The sequence below is a fragment of the Beauveria bassiana genome, assembly GCF_000280675.1.
Source record: "Beauveria bassiana ARSEF 2860 unplaced genomic scaffold BBA_S00003, whole genome shotgun sequence".
NCBI lineage: Eukaryota > Fungi > Ascomycota > Sordariomycetes > Hypocreales > Cordycipitaceae > Beauveria > Beauveria bassiana.
The window spans coordinates 609,927-634,590 of record NW_007930838.1 but is presented as its reverse complement, the minus strand read 5'-3'; the positions used below and the strand labels follow the sequence as shown (position 1 = coordinate 634,590).

The 24,664-nt window shown below is 51.7% G+C and overlaps 9 protein-coding genes across 9 annotated transcripts; 5 read left to right on the top strand and 4 right to left on the bottom strand.

Annotated features, from left to right (window-relative positions):
• Positions 1-315: 315 nt before the first annotated feature.
• Positions 316-1,340, bottom strand: BBA_01428 (ASF1 like histone chaperone; the record flags this gene model as incomplete). The annotated part of the gene is made up of 4 exons (XM_008596525.1): positions 316-718; positions 773-1,081; positions 1,137-1,176; positions 1,232-1,340. The coding sequence occupies 4 exons, from the start codon at positions 1,338-1,340 to the stop codon at positions 316-318; spliced, it is 861 nt and encodes a 286-aa protein (XP_008594747.1).
• Positions 1,341-2,760: 1,420 nt separating this feature from the next.
• BBA_01427 (mRNA 3'-end-processing protein RNA14) lies at positions 2,761-5,706 on the top strand (the record flags this gene model as incomplete). The annotated part of the gene is made up of 3 exons (XM_008596524.1): positions 2,761-3,315; positions 3,368-4,802; positions 4,850-5,706. The coding sequence occupies 3 exons, from the start codon at positions 2,761-2,763 to the stop codon at positions 5,704-5,706; spliced, it is 2,847 nt and encodes a 948-aa protein (XP_008594746.1).
• Positions 5,707-6,623: 917 nt separating this feature from the next.
• Positions 6,624-9,629, top strand: BBA_01426 (piwi domain-containing protein; the record flags this gene model as incomplete). Its single annotated transcript, XM_008596523.1, has 2 exons — positions 6,624-6,950; positions 7,005-9,629. The coding sequence occupies 2 exons, from the start codon at positions 6,624-6,626 to the stop codon at positions 9,627-9,629; spliced, it is 2,952 nt and encodes a 983-aa protein (XP_008594745.1).
• A 320-nt stretch (positions 9,630-9,949) lies between these two features.
• On the top strand, positions 9,950-13,002 carry BBA_01425 (SNARE-dependent exocytosis protein (Sro7); the record flags this gene model as incomplete). The annotated part of the gene is made up of 2 exons (XM_008596522.1): positions 9,950-10,068; positions 10,158-13,002. 2 exons carry the CDS (start codon positions 9,950-9,952, stop codon positions 13,000-13,002), a joined length of 2,964 nt encoding a protein of 987 aa, XP_008594744.1.
• Positions 13,003-13,706: 704 nt separating this feature from the next.
• BBA_01424 (uncharacterized protein) lies at positions 13,707-14,567 on the top strand (the record flags this gene model as incomplete). Its single annotated transcript, XM_008596521.1, has 1 exon — positions 13,707-14,567. The coding sequence occupies one exon, from the start codon at positions 13,707-13,709 to the stop codon at positions 14,565-14,567; it is 861 nt and encodes a 286-aa protein (XP_008594743.1).
• Positions 14,568-14,677: 110 nt separating this feature from the next.
• BBA_01423 (cadmium resistance transporter) lies at positions 14,678-15,622 on the bottom strand (the record flags this gene model as incomplete). The annotated part of the gene is made up of 1 exon (XM_008596520.1): positions 14,678-15,622. One exon carries the CDS (start codon positions 15,620-15,622, stop codon positions 14,678-14,680), a length of 945 nt encoding a protein of 314 aa, XP_008594742.1.
• A 766-nt stretch (positions 15,623-16,388) lies between these two features.
• BBA_01422 (vacuolar calcium ion transporter) lies at positions 16,389-17,758 on the bottom strand (the record flags this gene model as incomplete). The annotated part of the gene is made up of 4 exons (XM_008596519.1): positions 16,389-16,437; positions 16,490-17,211; positions 17,260-17,343; positions 17,402-17,758. The coding sequence occupies 4 exons, from the start codon at positions 17,756-17,758 to the stop codon at positions 16,389-16,391; spliced, it is 1,212 nt and encodes a 403-aa protein (XP_008594741.1).
• A 472-nt stretch (positions 17,759-18,230) lies between these two features.
• On the top strand, positions 18,231-19,900 carry BBA_01421 (vacuolar calcium ion transporter; the record flags this gene model as incomplete). Its single annotated transcript, XM_008596518.1, has 4 exons — positions 18,231-18,695; positions 18,782-18,865; positions 18,930-19,729; positions 19,792-19,900. The coding sequence occupies 4 exons, from the start codon at positions 18,231-18,233 to the stop codon at positions 19,898-19,900; spliced, it is 1,458 nt and encodes a 485-aa protein (XP_008594740.1).
• A 112-nt stretch (positions 19,901-20,012) lies between these two features.
• BBA_01420 (vacuolar calcium ion transporter) lies at positions 20,013-21,303 on the bottom strand (the record flags this gene model as incomplete). Its single annotated transcript, XM_008596517.1, has 2 exons — positions 20,013-20,957; positions 21,052-21,303. The coding sequence occupies 2 exons, from the start codon at positions 21,301-21,303 to the stop codon at positions 20,013-20,015; spliced, it is 1,197 nt and encodes a 398-aa protein (XP_008594739.1).
• Positions 21,304-24,664: the final 3,361 nt, after the last annotated feature.

The window sequence follows — 24,664 nt, the reverse complement described above, 5'->3', positions numbered from 1 at the left end:
CTGCCTAGTGGACGAGTGGTAAATCGCCAGTACCATCTTACGATTCAACACACAGAACATCACGGGACCATATTTGCCACTACGGACTGAATCGAATGAAAGGGCCTAAACAAAACGGTTTGTAGTATGCTTATCTCGAGAAATTCATTCAGCTCTATTGCAGACGCCACCCACGCATCCCGGTCATTTTGGCTCAAAGCCAAGAAAGGGCTCATTTTTCAAATAACCCATCGCCTTTATAAATGGCCTGTGGACAGATGCAATGTAGCGCGGCATAAGCCCGGCGCGAAATTGCCAAGCTTCTGTCCGTCTCACTTAAGAAGCTGCGCCCACGGGCTTGGCACTGTCAGGCTTTCCACCATCTACCTCCATGGCGCCATCGTCGGCTTCTTCACCGTCATTTTCGCCCTCGACGATTTCTTCATCGAGCTCGTCTTCACTCTCGCCCTCCAGATCGACACTACCATCGTCAGACGCAGCATCATCTTCTTCTTCGTTGGGGTTTACTGCTTCTTGATCGCCATCTCCCATCTCGACATCTTCGCCAGCAGCAGGAGTGGGCTTTTCGCTGCCCTCGGCTTCTGCCTCGGCCTCGGCTTCTGCCTCGGCCTCGGCTTCTTCAGCGGCTTCGTCAGCGCCATACTCCTCCTCATCGGCGGCTATATCAGCCTCGGGCTGCTCAGGAGGAAATTCTGCGGGAGCAGAAGCTTCAGAGTCCCTTCACATTGTTAGTGCAAGCTCTACACCACGGAAGCGAGAGCTGAGGTCCTACCACTTGATGGCAAATCTAGTCACTCTGGGTTTTTCGGCAAGCACGTTGCGCTTGACTCGTTCGATGATCGGCTTCGCGGGCGGCTCGGCGTTGAGCTCAGGAGAGTCGTATTCGTTGTTCACGTAGTACCCAACGCGAACGAATTCGCGCCCGTCATAGGAGCAAGTCAGAAGAACCACAGTTACACCGATAATATCAGCATCGGGGATTCGTGACGTGTCGGGCGCGTCGGCCTCGAAGATGAATTTGTTGACACCGACAGGAACTGGGCCCACGAGGAGGGAGTCGAGCTCTTGATCATATTGGTCACTGACGGTGGGTTTAATGCAATGAGCTTTGCCAAGGGCGAGAACAAGCGACGTACGATTGGGCAGATCCGACGTAGGTGAGCTTCCACTCGAGATCTATCGACAACTGTGAGGATGCGTAAAAGCGAGTGTCGCACCGGCAGCCACTTACCCTTATCTAGCTGCTCCAGGCATTCGAATGTGATTTCGAACTCGTATTTGTCGGTGAACTTGGCGGGGTTGTTCACAACCTTGACACCAAGGAGAGAAACAACCGACATAGTGTATGAAAATCGCTGATAGTCGCGTGTCCGGAAGAGGCAGTCAGCCGCCTTTGGTCGAAGGAAATGCGTACAAACAACAGGTCAGAGTATGTTGCGGTGTAGGAGCCGGATAGCTCTTAGTGAGCACGAATGTTGGACGAGGCAGATGGGCGTGTTGCACCTTGCTAAACCGCGATTATGCGAGAGGAAGAATCTGGTGGGCGACAGGAAGGAAGGGGTTTGTTTAAAAATAGGCGAAGACGATTTAGCAGCCTACGTGAACCTATGGTAGTTTGCGGAGGCCATAAGGTCGGACGCGACGGAGCGCAACGCGTTGAGGGGTCGCCGGCCAGTGCGACCCCACTCAAGGTGTGCCAAAAGTTAATAGGTTAGGTAGTTCAAAGGCAAGACAGTTTGCCCTGCAACGGGGGAAACGATGCGTCGCCAGAGTTGAGTCAGCAACGTCTTTGACGAAGTCGCGGGAAATTGACACCCGTAAGAAACACTAATAGAGTCTCATAAAGTTAAGCCCAACTTAGATATAAAAAGCTTACTTGGTATTATTCTCATAGTTATGCACCATCACCTCGACTCAACAGTCTATCTCGTACCTCTACCAGTTACTTACTGTAATAATGGCAAATAGGCATGGTGAGGAAGACCGCTATTTAATACCGATTTGGTCTTTAGGCACCGGATCTAAGTGAGTAAAGGTGAAAGGTATAGCAGAACAAATATACCAACACTCTTGAAGAGACGAAAACTATCTAGGTAGAGAACCAAGTCGATACTTGTAAGTGCTCGACGACACTCGTTCATCTCGAACATCTTGATTTTGCTAGTAATGTTCACTGGCTGTTACCGACTACAGAAGGGCGACAATTAAGAGGAAATGTACCTACCTAGGTACCTTACCTAATTAAGAGGTACTACCTTATGTACCTCTCAATGTGTTGCCATGGTGAGGCTGGGAGTACCTGCCCACCGCCTGGCGTCACTAGCCCCCTTTCAGTTTCTGCCGCCAGCCTTCAGCCTTGTACGAAGCAGCTCTTTCGCTGTTTAGTGGATTTGCGATCTGAAAAGCTGGACACATCGCAGTCGCTTCCAGCTATCTTGCCCGCACCTCATCTTGCCGCATCGATCGAATCTTGTTCTTACGGTCGACGCTCCAGATTGTAATAATTCTGCGCCATTGATGACCAGACATTTTTATTCGTTGAGCTTGCGCGATCACGTCCCGACTGCTGCGCTGTGCGGCTTGCGACTTAGCTTGATTCACTGCCTACCCTCTGGCACAGCCTTTATCCGACCGCGTTTGTCTGTTCGACATTGTCGACGCGAGTCATCGAAGCAGTCCACAACTCAATCTGCTTCCTAGCGATAGTCATCTTCCCAGCGATAGTCAATACCCGTTGCGCTAGCTGGACAAATCTGAGTCATGGAGGCTGGCTTAGAATCGCGGAACAAGGGCAATCCAGCGGCGCTCACCGAGGGAGACCAGACCGAGTACGACGAATTGCAGACTGAAAACAATGTCGAGGCGCCTTATGACCCGCTTCATGTCCAAGCTGACGACAGTGACGATGGAGCAGACTATGATCCCGAATCCGTTGGCATAGACACTGCTGCCTTCCCTGCTGAATCTACCGTTCGCTCACCTCCTCATGCAGCATCCAAGCCCAAGATGTCGGGAGGGTTCATTGTCGAAGCGTCTGACGATGACGAGGAATCGATACCGGTACAAAACATACCAACGAGCAACAATACCTCTGTCAAGGACGCTGCTTCTGCGCCTGGTCCCGATGGGCTGTCACCTCTGCCTCCGAGCGTAGCTGCCTTTGATCCGGTTACCCTGTTTGAGGCGCGAGTTAAAGAGGACCCGCGAGGAGACATGGATGCCTGGCTGAATCTCATGGCCGAGCATCGTGGTCGTAGCAGACTTGATGAGTTGCGCAAAGTCTATCATAGATTTTTGGAAGTATTTCCGCAATCGGTAAGTTAGAACGAAACCGCCCAGCTAACAGATCTATTTCTAACATTTCCAGAGCGATATCTGGGTTCAATGGATTGAGCTTGAACTCGGTCTCGACAATTTTGTCGACGCTGAGCAGCTGTTCGGCCGCTGCTTAATGACAGTGCCCAACATTAAACTTTGGACCGTCTACCTCAACTATATTAGACGCCGTAACGATTTGACAAACGACTCTTCCGGGCAAGCAAGGCGCACAGTCACTCAATCGTATGAGTTTGTCATCAACAATATTGGCGTTGATAGAGACTCAGGTGACGTGTGGCTGGATTACGTTCAGTTCATAAAAAATGGACCGGGTCAGATCGGTGGCACTGGCTGGCAGGACCAGCAGAAGATGGACCAGTTGCGCAAGGTTTACCATCGCGCCATCAACGTACCCATGTCCACCGTCAACACACTTTGGAAAGAGTATGATCAGTTCGAAATGGGCCTCAACAAGGTCACTGGTCGCAAGTTCATTCAAGAGCGCTCACCCGGCTATATGTCTGCCAAGAGCGGCAACATTGCTCTTGATAACATAACGAGATCACTGCACAGAGTCAATCTCCCGCGCCTTCCGCCGGCTCCAGGATTTGATGGCGACACGGAATACAGAGGGCAAGTCGAGCTTTGGATGAAGTGGATCGCTTGGGAGAAAGACGACCCCTTAGTTTTGAAGGAGGAAGACCCCAAGGCATACACGCAGAGAGTAATGTATTGCTACAAGCAAGCATTGATGGCCCTGCGCTTCTGGCCCGAGATGTGGGTTGATGCTGCCGAATGGTGCTTCCAAAATGATATCAGGGAGTCTGAGCTCGAAATGGGCACACAGTTCCTCGTCCAAGGTATTGCGGCAAACCCACAAAGTGTCCTGCTCGCTCTCAAGTATGCCGATCGCATTGAATCAACGTATCCTGGCAAAGAAGGCGACAGATCGGAGTATGCCCAGGCCGTTCGCAAACCCTACGATGCCATCCTCGATACGCTTTACGGCATGGGTGACAAGGTCAAAGAACGCGAAAGGCTTGAAGTCTCGACTCTCAAGCAAGCAGCCGCGCAAGACCCGGAGATGCAACAGTCCATCGAAGAAAAGGACAATGACAATGGCAAGTCAAAACTCAGCGCGGGTGAGGAGCGCATCAAAGCCATCCAGCATGCATACGCGGCCGAGAGCCAGCTCTTGTCCAGAACAATTTCCTACATCTGGATCGCTCTAGCACGCGCCATGAGAAGAATTCAAGGCAAAGGAAATCAAACCGAAGGCGGTCTTCGCAAAGTGTTTACCGACGCTCGACACAAGGGCCGCCTTACCAGCGATGTCTATGTTGCCGTTGCTCTTCTTGAGTCGGTCGTATACAAGGATCCTGTCGGCGCGAAGATCTTCGAACGTGGCGCCCGTCTGTTCCCTAATGACGAGGAGTTCATGATCGAGTACCTTAAATTCCTTCATTCGAAGGATGATACCACAAGTATGCTACTTTCCGCTCTGATTCGTTTCCTGGCTAACCGGCAATAGACGCCCGAGTTGTTTTCGAAACTTGCGTTAATCGCCTTATTTCGAAACCCGAAACTCTGGCAAAAGCTCGACCCCTGTACGCCTATTTCCATAAATATGAATCGCAATACGGCGAACTCTCCCAGATCTCGAAGCTTGAGGAACGTATGGCGGAGCTTTTTCCTGAAGATCCGAGCTTGAAGTACTTTGCCGAAAGATTCTCCTCAGACAGATTCGACCCAGTTCATACTCCAATCATTGTGTCAAAGGCTGTACAGATGCGTCCCAAGAAAGACATGCCTACAATTGATGAGCCGTCCTCTTTTGAGGACAATTCGGGCCCTATGCGACAGGAGCACAGCCCACGGCCGCAATTCACTCGTGCAACCGCTTCTCCCAAGCGACCATTCGGTATAGACGACGATGAACAGAACCCACCGAAGCGCGTGGCTCGTGGTGTTTCTCCTCTCAAAGGAGCTGCGGGTCGCCGCCTTGATCAACAACGACGTAATCAGACGTCTGCTCTGCACCGCGACATTACATTCCTTCTCGGAATTCTGCCTCCCGCCCACACATATGACTCACAGCGACTGATGGCACCTAACCTGGTTTCCCTCCTCCGTGATACCCCGCTACCTGATTACATGTCCTGGAAAGCGCTTACCGGGGGTCAGTATAGACATCACTCTCAAATGCAAATGCACACGAGGCAAGCATCAGGCGACTTGGCACGTCCAATGAGTCCCTACGGCCAGGGTCAGGCCTCTTCCTCTGGATATCGCAACTCTCCACTTGCAGGCGGCTACCAAGCGCCGGGCTCAAACTGGGGGTCTGTGCAGGGGAATTACCCTCCTGGCCAATACGGCGGTCAGCGTTAGCGGTAACCAGCTATAGTGATGTTGACGACTCGGCTGAACGCGAGCAGCGACATTGTCTCTGTTTGACTAGGTATGTGGCATTACGTGGCGTTTATTTATGGCGGTTTTGCATATTGGGCAATAAAATCTTGATTTGGCCTGGAGTGCTGCGGAGGTAGAAGCATTCAAACTAGGCTCGCATCTTGCGCAGCAACAATTGACACATGTTTTGAACACAGCGTTCTTGCGCAATGCCATATCCGCGTCTCTCTTGTATATGATTGTAACCAAATGCGCCGTCGTACGGTGCAATGCGTGTCCGTAGCCAATCCATAGTTTCACGGCATCCACTGTATAGCCACAGGTATCTTAACTTTCGTGTGCTATGAGCCGGCGGCTTAGATTAATTGGTTCTAAATTCACCAGTGTGGCTCTTATAAAGAATACAGCATATTGCATGTGTCTCCCCGCAGTTTTGTTGCTCTGCCTAACGTAGGCGTGCTCCAAGACAACCGGCCACCTCGTTAGCACCTGCAAACGCACGCGGCGTCGTTTTCTTCTCTGACGGCTGGCAACAGCTGCAGCCTGCCAGCTGCCGATAAGCTGTGTGTGTGCCTGCCAGCTGGCAACAGTCACACATGCATAGCTATTTAATGACTTGATTCTTCGCGCGCGTAATTCTTCCCTCCTTCATCATCATTCCTGGATCAGAATCCTGCTTCTGGTGGTCGTAAATTCCCTTCGCTTTGCAAGCTCCTGGTTCATCAAAAACACTCTTCTTCTTGATCAGTAGGCAACTTTGCGTCTATTCTTGGCAAATTTACCTCTCAGTGCCTCGATCGGTAAGTGCTTTTCTTTGCCCCCCCCTTATCATCCCTGTTCCGCCACCTGACGTATCTTTCCCGACTCCGGAAGCGAGACTGACTTGAGATCAGATCATGGCTGATCGCGGGAGACCGCCGCAACCCGGCGCTTCTTCTTTGGGACGTGCGCCTTCTCAAGCATCGTCCACTCGTCCTGCCGCTAGCCAACCCGGCTGGACTCAAGGTCCAGGATTCGATCCCGGTCGTCTTGGAGGTAATGTCAAGAAAGTTGGCAACACACGAATGGAACTACCCCCAGATGCCTATGTGTCCGATACACAGAAGTCCCTGTTCACCCTGCGGGGTAACAACCTGAATACCGAAGGCTCGCCCGCCGTTGTCGAAGTCAACCAGTATAGGATGACAAAGTTCGACTTTTCGAAAAAGATTTATCAGTATGATGTGAGTAGAAGATGCTGTAGCTCGTCTTCTCCATCGTCCTCTAACCGTCTTTAGGTCGCGCTGTCCCCAGATCCTGATAAGAAGACTGTTATCCTAAAGAAAATCTGGGAGCATCCGACTTTCAAAGCTGCTTTACAGAAGTACAACTATGAGATGTGGATCTGTGACGGCAGCAAGCTTGCTTGGTCTCCTTCTCTGGTTGATCGAGGCGAGCTCCGCTTTACAGTCAATCTTGACGAAGGCCGCCTCCCGCCCCAGCAGAAGCCTGCACGATCGAATAATGTTTTCCATGTCACGCTCAGAAAGACAACAGAGGTCCAGATGGCAGCTCTGAAAGGATACCTTGAACAGCGTGTTCAATTCAACAATGCAGTTAGTGAAGCTTTGAACTTCGTGGATCACTTGATTCGACAGTGGCCCTCGCAGAATCTCTTGGCCATCAAGAGAAACTTTTACAAACTACAAGCCAAGGGTCGACCTCTCATGGACGGCTCCCTTGTCGAGGTGCACAAAGGCACCTATGCCTCCGTCCGACTCAGTCACAACCTGAACCGAGGCGGCGTTGGTCTTGCGCTGAACGCCGACATTGCAAACACCTGCTTTTGGGTAGGTAACCAGACCGTTGATAGGTTACTTTGCAACTTTCTTGCGGCTGCTGAGCCTCGACGCTGGCGCAATCTGTCACCAGTTGATCTGAGCAATCAGCTTAAGCCCATCAGTGGTGCACAGAGTGGCCGCTGGGAATCCAGTGATGCCTTCAAGCAACTTCGAAAGCTTCGCAGACTGAAATTCAAAGTCCGTCACCCAAATCGCACCGCTGCGGTAGACAAGGTCTACACTATACAAGACATCGTCTTCGGTCAAAATTACGGAGCTGAAGGTGGCACCGCCCGAAATGTCAAGTTTGAACATGACGGCCAGCAAGTCTCTGTCGCGCAGTACTTCGAGAAGAAATACAACGCCTTCCTTCGCTTCGGAAATTTTCCTCTGATCGATGCTGGAAAGGCTGGCTATATTCCCATGGAGTTTGCTTTCGTGGAGCCCATGCAGAGATATCCATTCAAGCTTAATCCAGACCAGACGGCCGCCATGATCAAGATTGCGGTTACAAGACCAAAAGAGAGAAGGGCTGACATCCAATCGCATGTCAACGATCTTCAAATCCCTAATGACCCCTTTTTACGTCATTACGGTGTACAGTTCGATCCACAGTTCACCAAGGTTGATGCTAAAGTTCTCGCTCCTCCAGCAGTGAACTTTGGAACAGGTACCGCGGACCCGAAGTTCTCTGGCCGTTGGGATCTTCGTGGTAAGAAGTTCTGGAAGCAGAACATCGCGCCGCTGGTGAGCTGGGGCTTTTTGGTTCTTGACAATTGTGTTCAACTGCCTCAACTGAAGGCCTTTGCGCAAGCATTCAAGACCACATTTATAGGCCACGGAGGCAAATGCACTGCCGACCCTATGCTCCTCACCCCTCCCGGGAATGCGGCGAGAGATGTTGCTCAGTCTCTTCACTGGGCATTTACTCAACTTGTGAACACAAAGGGGTATCCACAGCTGATTTTTGTTGTGGTACAACATAAAAACAGTCCTCACTATATGCGCCTCAAGAAATCCGCGGACTGCCGTTTTGGAATTCTCACACAAGTTGTGAACGGGCGAGCTGTGGCCGAAAATAATGGCCAGTACCACTCAAACGTGTGCATGAAAGTCAACGCCAAGCTCGGAGGCGCGACTGCCCGCACAATTCCCCCTTGGAAGATCAAATCGGTCACGTACTTCCCTGAGTCCCGTCCGACCATGATTATTGGAGTCGATGTTTCTCACGCTGCCCCGGGAGGTGTCACAGCCTCTGTTGCAGCCATGACCATGTCTGTTGATCGGGATGCCAACCGATATGCTGCTGCCGTCGAAACCAATGGGTATAGAACTGAGATGCTGACACCGAGCAATATCAACTTTATGTTCGGCCAATTGTTAGCACATTGGAGACCCAACCATCTCGCCTTTCCCAAACACATCATCTACTTCCGAGATGGTGTTTCCGAAGGCCAGTTCGCCCATGTTATCGAACAAGAAATCAACGAGATCAAGCGTTACTTGCGTAGCGCTGCTCCAGACCAGACAATGCCCCAGTTCACGGTCATTGTGGCCACAAAGCGCCACCATATCCGGTTCTTCCCACAAAAGGGAGACAGAAACGGCAATGCTCTTCCAGGCACGCTTGTTGAGAAGGAAGTCACGCACCCGTTCATGTGGGACTTTTACCTCTGTTCCCATGTTGCCATTCAAGGAACAGCACGCCCAGTTCATTACAATGTCATCATGGACGAAGCGAAGATGCCCGCTAATGAGCTGCAGAAGATGATATATCATCAGAGCTACTCGTACGCAAGATCAACCACTCCGGTGTCCTTGCACCCGGCTGTTTACTACGCGCATCTCGCTGGCGATCGTGCTCGGGCCCATGAAGACCAGTACAGTAGTGATGGCTTCCAACAAGGTGGGAAGGGGCATGAGATGGCCCGCGATCAAGAAGCGAAGGGGCACCTTGCCGAAATGCCAGTATTAACAGACGCGCCAAAGCTATTGCCGCTGGGTGGCAAACTTGGTGAAGCACCTGCGGCGGGTGAAGAGAGACAGCGAAACTTTTTTAGATCTACCATGTGGTACATCTAGACGTCGGGCAACGATGGAAGGGGCGTGGCAAACAAAAGGCGATGAAATTGGAGATGAAGTTGGGGATGAAAATGGGGATGGCGTGGCTTGACCGCGATGACACTATTGGCGGTGGGTGGCGGCGGAGGACAGTTTTTTGCTAGATACCTTAGCCAGTTTTGGTAGCTGAAATACAGAAAGACGCAAGTTATTCGAGAGTGCTACTGCCGCAGCAATGAGGCGCAATAAGGCAGTGCTGCCCCACTAGGAATTAGAGATGCGCGACACCACCGGAACTTGGCGGGGAACTTTGACCTTGCATCTCTTTTTCAAACGGCATCATGGCGGGCTTTTTACGAGGAAAGCAGGCAGGCATCCAGAAGGACTTGTCTGCCAGCATCCGGCCTGAGTTGTTTACGCCTGACACTCAAGCTCGTTACGGCATCAACTCTCAGATCAGGTACGCTTGTGAAAGGCGCTCCTTTGCCCCTCCATGTACCACCAAGACAAATAGAAGCGGCCTTCTGACAAATACTGTATTCAATCTAGTTGCTTTGCCTACGACCCAATTCAATCACTTCTTGCGATCGGTACGAGCGAAAGCAAATTCGGCGTGGGAAAGATTTACATCTTTGGCCAGCGCCGAGTGCAAAAGGTGCTGCAACCGCCGCGCGCCACCTCGTTTCGTACGCTGCACTTCTCCGCCAACCACATTGTTAGCCTCGACACGAAAAATGAAATCGGACTGTGGGACCTGGATACCGGTACCCGGGTTGGCGCCCAGGTGGTGGCCGGATCCGTGGCGGCCCTAGTTGTTGACCCAATGCTGGACTGGGCATTTATCGGTTTACAGAACGGCGATGTTATGGCATACGATCTTGATCGTCACTCGCTTTCGCGCTCATTCAGGCTTCCCAATTTCTGGAAGGACAGGGAACCTGGCGCACGAGCTGTAACTCTGGTCTGTATAGCCATGCATCCGCGCGATGTGGGAAAGCTGCTCATTGGCTATACGCATGGGGCCGTCGTATACTCTTTCAAGCAGAATAAACCGGTGCAATACTTCGAATACGTTGTTCCACGTGGAGCTCCTGGAGGAACTGGAGCCGGCATCGACACGATTCGCAAGCCAAGACTTACACATGCCCTGTGGCACCCTTCTGGTACATTTATCTTGACTGCCCACGATGATGGCAGTTTGGTTTTCTGGGACCTCAAAGACTCCAAGATTGTGCTGGCACGGACTCTCACAGCTACCGGAATCGAACTACCATCAACTGGCCCTGCTCAGCCGACTCTCCTTGAGCCATACATCAAAATAGCATGGTGTTGCAAGGAGAATTGCGATGACTCTGGCCTTCTGATTGCCGGAGGTCACCCTTCGACGTCTGGAGAAAATAGCCTAACCTTCATCGACCTCGGCATTACTCCCGTTTATGCGACGTCGTCTTGGCAGTCCCTTGCAAACTATTTCCATGGAAAGCATAGCATTTCATTGGCGCTGCCGCCTGGAGCGCAATCAGTCGATTTTCTGCTTATCCCACGCTCTTCGCCACACTTCCATGGTGCACAGGATCCAATAGCTGTTCTCTCCTTGCTGAGTGCCGGTGAACTTCTTACTTTAAGCTTTCCATCCGGGTACCCAATCAGTCCCACGAACCAACTTCACCCCTCGACCTTTTTCGTGCACCCTTTTATCACCAAGATACATGTCTCCAGCCTGGAGCGGCCTAGATGGCTGTCTATGGTTGAAAAGAGAGACCAGGGAGAGCCGATTCTCAAGGGTGGCGCAGAAGGCGCCAGACCTCGCAAACGTTTCGAGGAGAGAACTATCATTCAAGCAGCCCATGCCGATAGCATAATTCGCATTTGGGATTCGGGCCATGCTGACGATATTGAAAATGCGCAACCTATCCAGGTTGACATTGCCCGTGCGCTTGATCGCTACGACGACGTTGATGTTTCATGCATGAGCATGGCAAGCAACACTGGTGAATTCGTTGTTGGCACTAGAACAGGAGAGGCGATTGTGTTCCGATGGGGAAAGAATCGATTTCACGGAAAGCCGGACTCGCCTCCTATCGACCCCAACCCCAAAAGCCTGACTGATATCAGCTCTCGAGCAGAGCCCAGTCTTCGCGAGGGTCTGCAGCCCTTTGTGTTGTATGAGATGATGATGGGACCAATTACTGCCGTGAAACTTTCGAATGTTGGCTTTGTTGCTGTAGGATCAGAGCTTGGATTTCTCACCATCATCGATCTGCGCGGTCCGCAAATAATATACCAAGCTCCCATGACCGATTTCGCCAAGCAGGCAAAGCGCGGTTCGCTTTTCAAGGGATCCCATAGTCGCTCTGACTCTGCGCCCCAGAAGGAGTGGCCTGTTGTCATGGAATTCGGAGTCATGACTCTTGACGATGATAAATATTCTAGCATATGCTGTTTCGTTGGTACCAATATCGGCAAGATCATCACATTCAAACTTCTCCCTGCCGCCAACGGCACGTATTCGGTACAGCTAGCCGGTGTCTTGGCTCTTGACAGCAGAGTGATCTCTCTCAATGCCATTGACGTCAACACAGGCAGACCTGCTGCGGCGACTGGACAAACTGTGGCTGGTCTGCGCGAAGGGCGACAGGTCGACGGTGCTGTTGTCGCCGTCACGCACACCGAGATACGTATCTTCCACCCTGCAAACTCAAAGGGCGCGTCCAAGGAATTTGACAACCTGCTTTGTGACGCGGCGTCTGTCGCAGAACTTGAGCTACAAGGCTACGCTATCGTCGCGGTGTTTGGTGACCGTACCGCGCGAGCCTTTTCCATTCCAACTCTGAAAGAAATTGGCAGGGCTGATCTTCCAACCGTGGACCCCACTAGAATTGCCGAAACAGTAGTAACGCAGACGGGTGACATCTTTGCTTGGACTGGCCCCAGTGAATTAGAGGTTATTCACGTCTGGGGTACTGGCAAGGGTCTGGAAGACTCACCAGACGTGCTCATTAATCCAAAGCTTGTGTGCCCGCCGCGGCCGACCATCTCCAATATGCAATGGATTTCTGGAACGCAGTATGTGTCGGTTCTTGATCTTGACATCCTGGTTGGTGGGCCCGATCGGCCACAGAGCAAGCGCATGCTCGAGGCTGCTGCTGCAGAGCAGAGAGCGGCCCGGCAAGGAGGCGCCCCGGGAAGCTCTGTCGCGGGCACTTCACAAGAAGGATGGGGCTCGTACCTGTCTCGTCAGTTGGCCGAACGGACAGAAAAGCTGAATATTATGGGTGATAGCATGGACAATCTGCAGGCCCAGAGCCAGGGCTGGGCAGATGATGTCAATAAGTTCATGGGCAAGCAGAAGCGTGGTCTCGTCGTGGGAGCGCTCAAGAGCAAGTTTTTTTGAGCCGATGCAACGTTTTTTCTTTTCTTTTTTTTCCCCGAATAGCAATGAGAGAAAGATAATGTACCACTTTCAATGCAACGAGCCAGTCTTTATCAATAATATGTATGCTATTGTTACTGCATTGCTTTACTCTTAGTAGAGACGGTTGAACCCCTTTGGGAAAGACGGCGCACTACATTCAAAGGGTAATTTTCGAGAGAATATGCTTTTCAATTTGATGAAACTTTTCTGCATTATAGATTTAGTATTTTGATTTCCCTGTAGAATTCAAACTTGCCATGTCAAGAGCTGGCATAGTTTGGCGGTGTGATTTGAGATATCCTCAAGTGGCCGATGTATCATTATACCGACATCCAATGTCTCAGTTGATACTGCAAACGCTGCATCTCAGCAATTGGGCAAAGATAAGGCAGCAACACGATAGTCTCCATTCAATCGCAAGCAAACTGCTCTCAGAATCGTTTTCCTACTGCTCAACTAGCCCTTCTACAAGTTTTCCCTTTTCAATGTGGGAATTCTTCTATTCCGCCAGCATATTCCTCTACCTCATCGGCAACTATGTGGATTGGAGAGACAGCATCTTCACCCTTGTACATGATGCATCATCGTTGTGGCTATGGCTTTCCTCCCGGGGGCAAATGAGCACCTCCGTCACGTCGACGGCAGCGGCGAACCAAGTACTCCTTGATCACAACTCAACAAACATGTGGATGCCGCCAGGCTCGTCCGAGATGAAACTGCGAACAAAGGCCCTATTTGCGCTCGGACCGATTGCGGCGCGTCCATACCGAACCTACCAAGGAACACAAGTTCACAGCCACTTGCGGGCCATGACGAGCTTGCTACCTCTGTCGCCGGAAAACTTGGTACCAATGAGCTTGCACACGCCCCTTTCATTCGCGCGGACCGTTAGAGATTTTGTTGCTCTGAAATGCAGCGAGAATAGCAGCGACAAGTACGGCCATCGTTTCTTCGTCTTTCATCCGGACACCGCTTGGATGGGAGCCTTTCAGCGGATGTACGATGTGGAAGGCCCTCTTCCACCGGAATTTGCCGGTGTAGCCCATAATCTCTTTGTCCTCGCACGCTGGATGCTGTGCGAGCGGGTGACTCTGGTCCAGAGCTTGGGGGACGCCGGGAGAAGGATTCAGTTCCACGTCCTCGTCCCGACCACCGAGACTCTCGTGATCCCGCAGCCCTTCTGCTTCATGGATGCCTTGGCACCGCTGATAATTGAGGGTCCTATAAGTAAGGGCTATCCGCTGGTATGGCTCAGGATGACATCGTTATCTACGACGGGTCTACGGGACGTCGGCGCTATCCCGTCACCGTGTACGGATCTGGCCGAGGGCAAAGCTTTTACCGCCGTGTGTTTGCTCTGGATTGCATCTTCGCCCCTTCTTCTGGCTGCTTGCAGAATGATCTGCTTTGTGCACCTGCCGTTTTACGTTGCGCTCGCGCTGTCGCTGCTGTTTCACGGCTTCGCACTCAACCTAACACTCTGGATCAAGAGACAAGTGAGAGAATATTATATGCAAGAAGATGCCCCCATCATGCTTGGATAGGTGCTTGCGGTGCCGCGGAACAAAAAGAAATGCGTATCACAAGGGGAATCTAGAGGCCGCGACGGCGGTGATGAGCAGCGTGCAAATTCTGATTTCGATATGAGCCCATGCTAAGGTGGTGCTCGTTTTCTGTCGTCTTCTATCAGGGTTGTAGTGGTCAGTGACTTATTTGGCGTAATTGGCTTTTCAGATGCCGGACTGGACTCATCACCAGCCTGTGTTCTTTCTATCGACGGCTGGGGGCCAACCTCTGGCAGTTCTGTAGCGTCGCCGCCCGTTTCTGCGACAGCCTCTGCAGCGGACCCCTCTTGCCTTCTCGACCACTTGATGGCAAACATGATACCAATGGATATCAGCAGAAACGCCGTCGTGCAGAGGGCGAGTATCAATCGGCCGGGATGCGAGGGTAGTTTTCGGTTGATGTGGTCTATCGACCATGGATAGCAGTGTGATTTGACAATGACGAAGACGCCCAAGCCCATGTATAAAAAAGGAATAAACTTTTCTGCGTATTTTTGCGCCACCATCAGAATGTGCTTTTGCTTCATAATGAGCCAAGCTGCCAAGCACCACACGCCAACGCCTATGTAGAATACAACGACGTAGACTGCGATTTCAGCACCATGGGTCTGTGAGAAGAGCGGAATATATGTGCCAATGTTGTCGCCACCGTTGATGAGGGTAATCGTGGCAACTTTTATGATGACTTTGATGCGCGTCGCGTTGGTCATTCGAAAATGCTCGTCCTCTTGCTCATGGTCGTCGCCAGCGCATGACAGAAGCACGCCGAAAAGGGCCCAGAAGCCGAGCAGCATGGGCAAAAAGCCCAAAAAGCCTATTGGTTCCGAGGGCAGGGCAAGAGAAATGCCGAAGCCAATCATACTGATGATAGTGATGGCTGTAAATCCGACATACTGGCCAATAATGATGTTGAGGGGCGACATGCGCTTGCTAGTGGCCGACTCGGCAAAGAAGGTGACGAGGACGAATATGTCGTCAATGTTGGTGGCAGCAAAGGCGCCGCACGCCGTGCCGATGGCCTCGCCGAGATGCATGGCCGAGTAGACACGAGCGTGCACAAGGGGAATGCGCAAGATAGATAGGTACCTAGGGAAAGGAAAGGGTGTTTGGAGGAAACTTGGTCGCCTGGCAGGAAGCCATGGTTGAAGTTGGCACCCAAGGAAGGGGTTCATTTAATACCTAGGTAGGTACCTACCTACAGAGCAAACAAGTGGCTTAGCCCCTGGGTAGCGTCGAGGGACCCGTAAAGTGATTCCGCCTTCGGGTAATTTGGAGTGAATATCTACTGATCAAAGTAGATGTTTCAGATAGCTTGATTCCGGTATTTTAATGCTGATCATAATGATTGTTTGATCTTTACTTTGACCTACCCTCCTGATATATCGTAATTGGGGTGGTGATTTGCTCGGAATTACTGGCGGCCCACTGTAGTGAGGTACCTAATAAAGGCCAAGATGCACCTGAAGAGGTTGCATCACAGTCAAGGTGTCTCGTGTCTGATGAATGACGATGCTGAGCGGTGCATTATTTTGCCTGGGAGCTCTCTCGAAGGCAACTACAACCCGTCGCATGGTATTAAATGACTCGCTCAATAGGTAGATCAGCCCTTTAGCGGCGGGACGTGCCGAGTTGCGGCAAACTTTCTAACGGGGCCGGTAATAGGCAACGGCCAACTTTTTAAACCTTGTAGATGACTCTTAATGCCACGCCCTTTTCCTTTTATCACGTCGGCCTAGTCTATCACGGCCCCCAAATGTTCTTATATTCCCAATCTAGTGCGTATATACGAAGATCTTTAGCTTAGACGTCGTCAGGGTGGACAAAGAAAGCGACGCCAATAATGGTGTATCTAGGCATCTGTCAGTACCAAACCGCGCGGACTCTACAAATTCAGCACTTACGTAGCAACTAGCAGCATGCCCTCAAAATAATTCGTCTTTCCTCCACGCACCAAGCAACTGACCACCAAGGTCGACATGGTCAGGACAATTGTTTCAAAGGTGTCGAATTGCAAAGACATGTCTCTGCCAATAATCCAGCCGACAATGACCAGGAACGGAGTTACGAATAGTGAAATTTGAAGCGTTGCGCCGACAATGACGGAGATGGCCAAGTTGATGCGACCGGTTTGCGACCACTGCACAGTTCCCACAAAACAGCCCGCATTGCCCACGATTGGAACAATGATGAGGCCAATGAAGCTGCGACTGATGCCCAGGGCTTCGACGACGCCGTCAATGCTGTCGACGAGGGCATCAGAGCTCGAGGCAATCCCAAGAGTGGCAAGAATCAGCACTGCACAGCTGGACACTGCGTGCAGCTTCTTACCGTCGTCGCTCTCTTCCTCGGCAAAAAGATCTGCGTGCGTGACTGACTGAAAGTAGACATACAAGATGTAAAAGATGAGAAGAATGACGGATGTGCTGCGTGAGAGAGTCAAGATGTAATCAGCAGTGCTGCCGTCTGCGCTTTCCGTGATGAGGTCGCCAGCGCGAAGCGCCGATGGAAGAATAAGAGAGGTGCATGAAATGACCATGAGCGAGGTGAGAATTCCCGCCACATCGACGTTGATATGGACCGTCTGCTTGTCCTGTCCGGCGAGATAAAAGGCTGAGCCGAGAATCTAAACGGCTTTAGCATGGGCGAAGCAACTAGAAATACGGTCACATACCAATAAAATCGAGGACAGGATACTTCCTATCATGCTTGACTGCACAATGCCAATTTCTCCCTCCTTGAGGGCACTGATGCCAACCTAGGTATCTCACAGTTAGCGACGATGCATGCGAGCCGCTGCAGCAGACGCTACCCACAATCATCTCTACTGCATTGCCAAAGGTGGCGTTGATGAGGCCTCCCGCGACGGACCCGACAATGGCAGCGAGCTGCTCGGTGGAAAAGGTAAGGATAGAAGCCAGCGGGAGCATGGCGAGGAAATTGAGCACGAAAATGGCCCAGCCAGGAAACCCCCATTCGGTGCCGTAAAGACCAAGCGGCAAACATATCAACAGGATATTGGTTACGCTGCATTGTAAAGTGGCCTTGGTGGCATAGACCAGCTCGTCCGTAAACGCACTCATTGCGCTCTTGGGCCTATTGCGGCCTGTGTCTGGTAGCAGCGGCGTCGTGTCGGCGACATCTTGCGAGTTGCGATGATGGGAATCCATCATGGTGGCCAGCCATACGCTTGCCAGGATCAAAAACGGGTTGTTGGACGTGGTGGACGAGCAACGAGCAAAGCAATGTTGCCAAGAGATGGAAAGCACTCGGGCGCTAGGACGGGCCGGAAACAACTCGGGGAATGCAGAGTTGGGGGCTGGGCTGGCTGTGGGATTAATCAAGACCACACATGCAGTCAGACCAGGGAACATGTTGCAAGGCGCAGCAGCAAGGGCACACTCTCGAATATCAATACCTAAATAATATTTAACGCCTGCTGACGGTCTTGTCCCATTCCAACCCCACAGCGCACGCCGCCGCACGGCCGAAGTAGATTTATCATGCCCACAGCTCTCACAACCAAATTTCGGGACAAATCATCATTGCACGCCAAGACGTTGTTGCGGATCTAGAATCCTCGCTAGCTAGGCCGCTGCGGACATTGCCCATCTTTTATTTCGCCTACCGCCTTGCGCCTCCATCATGGCTTCCCCCAACGCCGCGTTCCGTCAACGTCACAGCCAACCCTCAATGTTCACGCCAGCTGCTGCTGCTGCCTCTTCTTCTTCTTCCACTTCGCATCGGACCCCTTCGGCCGACACAACAACCGCCGGTCCAGCTACGGATGGTGCTGCCGACCGTGATGCGCGACGGGCGGCCAGCGACCCCACGCCCGGGCTGCGCCGTTCAGACACATTTGGACAGCTCGCCGCGATCCTGAGCGACGACTACATTGGCGAGAGCAAACCTCTGCTGCTCGCCGTGCCCGCAGCGATTGCGCTGTCGCTGGTGCCGCGCATGCCCGCAGCGCTCGTCTTTGTGCTCAACGCCGCGGCTTTGGTGCCCTTGGCGGCGCTCAACATTCTCACCGTCCTCACCATGACGAAGAATGCTAGGGTGTGGGGTGGGCTTTTCCGTGCAGTTGGCGGAAATTCTACAGAATTTCTCGTGAGTTTTTAAAGAAACCCTGGTTTGCTGCTGAACACCACCTGGTCAATGCAATCAAATCGCTAAATTTGTGGCGGCCACGATAGATTAGCGCTGTGGCACTGGGCCACGGCGAGAGCGCTCTCGTCCAGCAAACCATGATTGGCATTATACTGAATTATGCGCTTCTTGTAAGTACAATGACCAGGACAAGAGACAGATCTGAATATGCATTTCTCACAACCTTATTTGCAGGTCCTTGGGGGCAGCTTTCTACATGCCAGCTACGGCAAAAAAGACGCCGTCTTCAGCAAGAGCAGAACCAGCATCATGTCCTCCCTAGTCATGGTCACGTCCTTTTGCCTTGTCATCCCCACAGTCATGTCTCTCACAACCGGTGATGGAGGTCTTGAATCCCCCGATGCCATTGACCGCGGTATCCTCAATCTCTCGCACATGACTGCCGCTGCTCTCGTCCTTCTCTTTTTCACCTACCTGTCGTTTCGCTTCGTCACCCACGGCCAGTTCTTCCCAGTGAACCCAGGCGCCCTGCAGTTCAACCCCGACAGCCGCACGAATACGCAACTCGACTCGAAGCAGCAGCCAAGCGCCGCTGGAACTTTTGCGCTGGGCATCAGCTTGCTTGGCAGCTTGTCCTGTACAATCGTCTGTGCCGTCTTCTTGCTGCGCAGCATGAATGTAGCTGCAGAGAGCCTGCACATGACAAAGACATTTGTCGCTTTTGTTGTCTTGCCACTCATTGTCAGCTCGGCCAAGTCTGTAAGCATCATCCGCCACGCCCGGGCCGAGGAAATTGGCGGTGCACGCATGAGCCGCCTCGACTTTTCCATCCGCTCTGTAATGACCAACGTCCTCGATACACTGCTATTCAACATACCGCTACTTGTCTTCCTCGGCTGGGCCTTGGACCAGCCAATGGTGCTCGTATTCGGCCTCTTTGACGCGGTTGTTTTTGTTCTCTCTGTCACCATCATGACATTTCTTGTCCGCTACGGCAAGACTACATATTTCGAGAGTTGTATGCTCATGGGGACGTAAGTGCTGCACCCGTCCACCTCGGGCAATTTGTTTTCGTTTTCTGACTTGCTGCTTCTAGATACCTCTCCATGGCTATCGTCTTTTTTGTCCGACCAGACTTTGCTAATGGTGCTCGGCCGACGCCGGAGTTTACTCCAGATAGCCCGCCTCAAGCCAGTGTCTTGTAATTTTTAATGAAAGGGTTCAACAAAGTAGGCCGTCGCAATGATTGCATATCTAGATGAATAAACAACCAAATCAGTAATCTCATTGCACGATTGCATCGACACACTGGCAGACTTACACGCAAAGAAACATCATGCCGTGGAGATATGTGTATTGTCGATCCTGTAGAACCTGATTCACCAGTACAATGGCAAAGAGCAAGACACAGGTCTGCGACATTTCAAAGTAGAGATCCATGTTGCTGCCGATGAACCAGCCAATGATGACTAGGGCAGGCAACACGAAAAGCGCAATCTGCAGAATACTGCCGACAATGACGGCAATGGCAAAGTCAATCTTTTGCTTCTTTGCAGCCGCCAACACCTGCGTCATCTCCGGGGCATTGCTCGCGAGCGGAATAATGACCAGGGAGATGAATGTCTGGCTCACGCCGAATGCCTGGACAGTCTCATCAAGCCGCTGCATGATGTTGTATGCGCACTTGCCAATGGCGAGGGAGCTCAAGACCAAAGTGACGACGACGATGGAAATGTCTTGCATGGAAGGGGTGCTGTCCAAGTCTGCGCCACTCTCGCAATCCCGCGTGGCCTCGTCACCCTGAGACCCCGGTTGCGAAGCGGGGATGAGGAGGTCATCGCTATGGTCGCTCGCCGCCTCGTCATCACCGCCGCCGCCACCGCCGCCGCCGTCTTGTCCATCTTCGAATAGAGAACGGTGCGTCTTGTGCTGAAAATAGAGGTACGCCAGGTATATGAGCAGCAGGACGATGCTGGTCGCGCGGCTAAAGGACACGATGCGCTCCTTCATGCCCGCGCCCTTTCTGTGCGCGCGGGGGATGGCGGCGTACAGCGCGGTGGGAAGGACCATGGCCATGGCGGCCACGAGCATGAGCGAGGACAGCGAGTCGACGAGGGCCGAGTTGACGACGATGACGCCTTTGGAGCGGGCGCCGACAATGATGCATATCCCCTGCACCAGCAGAATGTCGTTGAGGATGCTGCCCATCATGACAGACTGCGCTGCGCTCACGTTATCTTGCGTAATGGCGAGAAGTCCGACCTAGATTTTTCGGGTTAGCCCATCAACGACCTTCATTGATTTGCTTCCTTTTTTTTCTTTTTTATTTCTTTTTCTTCTTTGGGAAAGCGCTAACAATGAGCTCAACTGTATTTCCTAGCGACGCATTCACCAGTCCGCCGACTAAACCGCCCCAGCGTTCGCTGAGCGTGTCTGACGCATCCGAAATCAGCCCTGATAGCGGGATGATGGCGAGAAAGTTGAAGAGAAAGTCGGCAATGGGATTCCACGAATACGCCGAGGCGACGAAGCCCAGAGGAGCGCATACGAGCAGCAGGTTTAGGCTCAGGTATTTGCGCACCTGGCGTGGCAAACCTAGACGCGGCATTCTCACTGCGCAAGCGTGGTTGCGTAGTTGTAGTTGAAAAGAACAGGCTAAATAGTTGAAGGCCAAGCAAGGCAGCGGTTCTCGGCCAGCCGATATTGCGGCCCGTTGTACGGATTACGGAGTAATGCTAGTAGTTATTATTACTACCTCTAGTTATTATTGCGGCCAAGGCGAGGGGCGCTAATTCATTGCTAAACCCGCCCGGCTCCTCCCGCGGAGCCCTAAAACCCGTCTCTGATGGCGGGGGTGGGTGGGCAGTTGGCAGGCTACCTATATAGAGGTAAAGGGCGCACCGGGAATGGCTTGGAGTAGATCAATATACAAAGGAAGCAGAACAAAGCAGGCACCTCGGCAGCGTCACCGAGAGGCAGGAATATGAGTTGCAACATCAGCCGATGATGAGGGCTAATATAATGGTGGGTCACCAAGCCGGTCGACAAGTGCTCGAGGAACTACTCCCGACCCTTACTCTTGAGAGACGCAAACAACGGTCAGATTGGCCTAGAGAGCGAGAGCGATGGCGGAGAGACGGCAGGAAAAAAGACACCTACAAGACACCATGCGCAGGGCGAGTTTTCGACCCATACCCAGCCGTGCCAGCCGCGGTAGAAATCGTCAAAGTTTTTGCATTGGTATTTGACGTAAACAGCGTCGGGCGAACTCATCTTTTTGGGTTGACTGAGCTCGTTAGGCGGGAGAGGATGGTGATGGGTTTTTACGAGGAAGAACTGATGGTTGTTGTGCGCGCGCGCGTGTGTGTGTTAAGAAGAAGGCCTTTCTGTCCTATTTACTCTTCTTCTTCTGTATTTAAACATGGAAGTGATGAGGGGAATGGTGACAGATCGCCCAGCAGGTTGGTAAATAGTTTATCCAGAACCGCATCCGCCCACACCAGGAGGGCCCCAATGACTGGGCATGGTTGATTCAACCTCTTGCAACAATCTGGCTACACCCAACTACAGCCCGTCAAGACCATGCAGGGGATGACTTTCTTATTTCCATTACTGATAACCTATCAAGCGAAATAATTCTGGATCCTCATGAAACCATTTCACCACCCCGCCCGGTCATTGAGGTTGTTAGCTTCACCAAAGTTCATCGGCAAGTACGCAAATGCGAGGCAGCGTGCTTTGCGCGCCCAAATCTCGAAAGAGGGCTGCAGATCGTCTATCGCGTTCCCTCTACCTGGATGGTAGCAATGCAGAAGCGTCGGTCAGTCAGATTACGTGATCTGCAATAGCTGTCCCGTCAAATTAGACATTCAATCAGCTGCTGGTGATGTAATTCTGCAAACCGGCATTACAGCATGGCTAGATGTTTGCTGTCAAAGGGGTAGTATGGCTAGGTTGGCCATATGGCGGGGCTGACTTGGAGCGTGTCAAACGATGATGTATCTGTCAACTGTCTTGATGGACTAATAAGGTACTATCCCCGAAGAGAACACATACAAAATGTCTGCAATAAGGTAGTTGACGGGAAATAGGGTGATGAAATTTTTGCGAAAAAAAAATAATTAAGCAAGAAATCAAATAAAGGAAAAATAAAATAAGAAAAAAGCCAATTTTCAGACAACTGCCCCGAGGACAGGCAGGTTCGCATGACAGCCTACAGGCATCGATGCAACTGAGTTGCAACCTTGATCGCCCGAGCTTTGGTTTTGGTGTGGGTAAGCCGGGCCGTTTCCATCTTGTCGCAGGATGAGCTTCTTACCTCGCGGCCTTGCTTTGATGTGCCGTGTTTTGGCTTATGTTTTTTTTTTTCTTACTAATATTTTCCTGTATCAAAAACAGAGAGTGAGAAGTAACTCAAAGGCACGACGAAGAAAAAAATCGTGTTTCTTTCTTTGCTCTTCGGAAAGAAATGCTCTGCGAAAACCCATTGCGCAGACCACCTGAAATATTGGGTGGGTCCCGCTGTGGCTGGCCATCAGATTGAGCTCGTGTAACGGCTCTGGCGCTGTGTTTGGACGGCATCATGGGCATGGAGAATTGGGGGAAAAAAAGAAGGGGGGCCACCCCGCGGAGTCGAGGGAGCCGAGAATTTTGGGGTGAGTCAAAAACGGTTTATTATTACCAGTATTTTCCCTCGGGCTTTTCTTGGCTAAACAAGGGAGAAAGCAAAGGGAGGTGAGTCACAAAGATCTTTTTCTTCTCGACTGCTTCTAGTCATTTTGTGCATGGTGAAGCGCCGTGGATATTTAGTGGTGTGAGGCGGCGGCGGCGGTGGCTCTATCTGTTGATAACATGCTGGCTGGCAACATCAGCCTGCTGCACAACAACCGAGACGATACGCGGGCATGTTACATGCATGGCAGGGTGAAAAAGCTTGATTAGTCGAATTGGGAAGTATTTAAAAGTTTAGCAGATAATGATTGACTCGGTCCTGCGTAAACCCATGCACGGGCAGACAGCAGAGTACTGATACAAGTACCTACCAACATGGTTGCGCCGGCCAGCATGTTGTACTTTATCATGCTGTATCCGTACGGATACTCGGGCCCTGTATGATGGGCATTTCTCTCCGCCGGTAACCCGGGAACAGCATGAAACGATTCTTTTTTTAGTAATTTTTTAAAGAGGATTTTTTTCTTGGTTGCCTTTTTTTTTTGAATTTTCGCTGCCATCCTTGCTTGTTTTGGCTCGGCCTGATTCATGCCTCCTCCGTGCGTATCCATCCGTCCATCCATCCATCCCACCATCCAGCTTGCCAGCCAGCCAGCCATTGCGTTTCCTCAGGCACGAGCGAACATCGAGAAGACCAAAAGTATCGATACTCACACCGACCTTTTGCTTCTGCGCTGATTACACGCGACCACATCAATGAGAGCTAGTGAGTGTACTTTGCGTTTTATGCCTGATTTCTGCTCTCGCTTTTCTTACATTAGCAGCCTGGCTGGCCCTTTTTGCCATTACGTCTTCCCTGTCTCCGTCTCTTCTCAACACCAACTCCTCTCTCCCTGCGCTCACAATCATGCACTTTTGCCTGTAGTCTCGGGGTGTGCTGTCTGGATTGTGCATTAGCTGGCTGATACCTAGGTATTTGGCTATCTACAACCTTGGGACCCGGGTCCCTTCCTATCGAGGCCCTATTTTATTCTCTCCTCCTTCTTCCTTCAGTTCGCTTTTTTTCTGTTCTCGCATCATCCAGCTTTCTAGTGCGCGTTTGCACTTTTGCCGGCCGGTCATTCTTTGCCAGCTGCCAGCTGCCAGCTGCCCGCACGCCTCCGTTTGTTGACTCGTCTCTGCCCGCCAACTTGCAATATATTTTTTTTACTGGGGCGCTTCTCCTGCTTGCGATACCACCAGTGCACCACCACCACCTTGACGGTCCGCTGCGCGTCCAATCTGCAGGTTGAATTGGA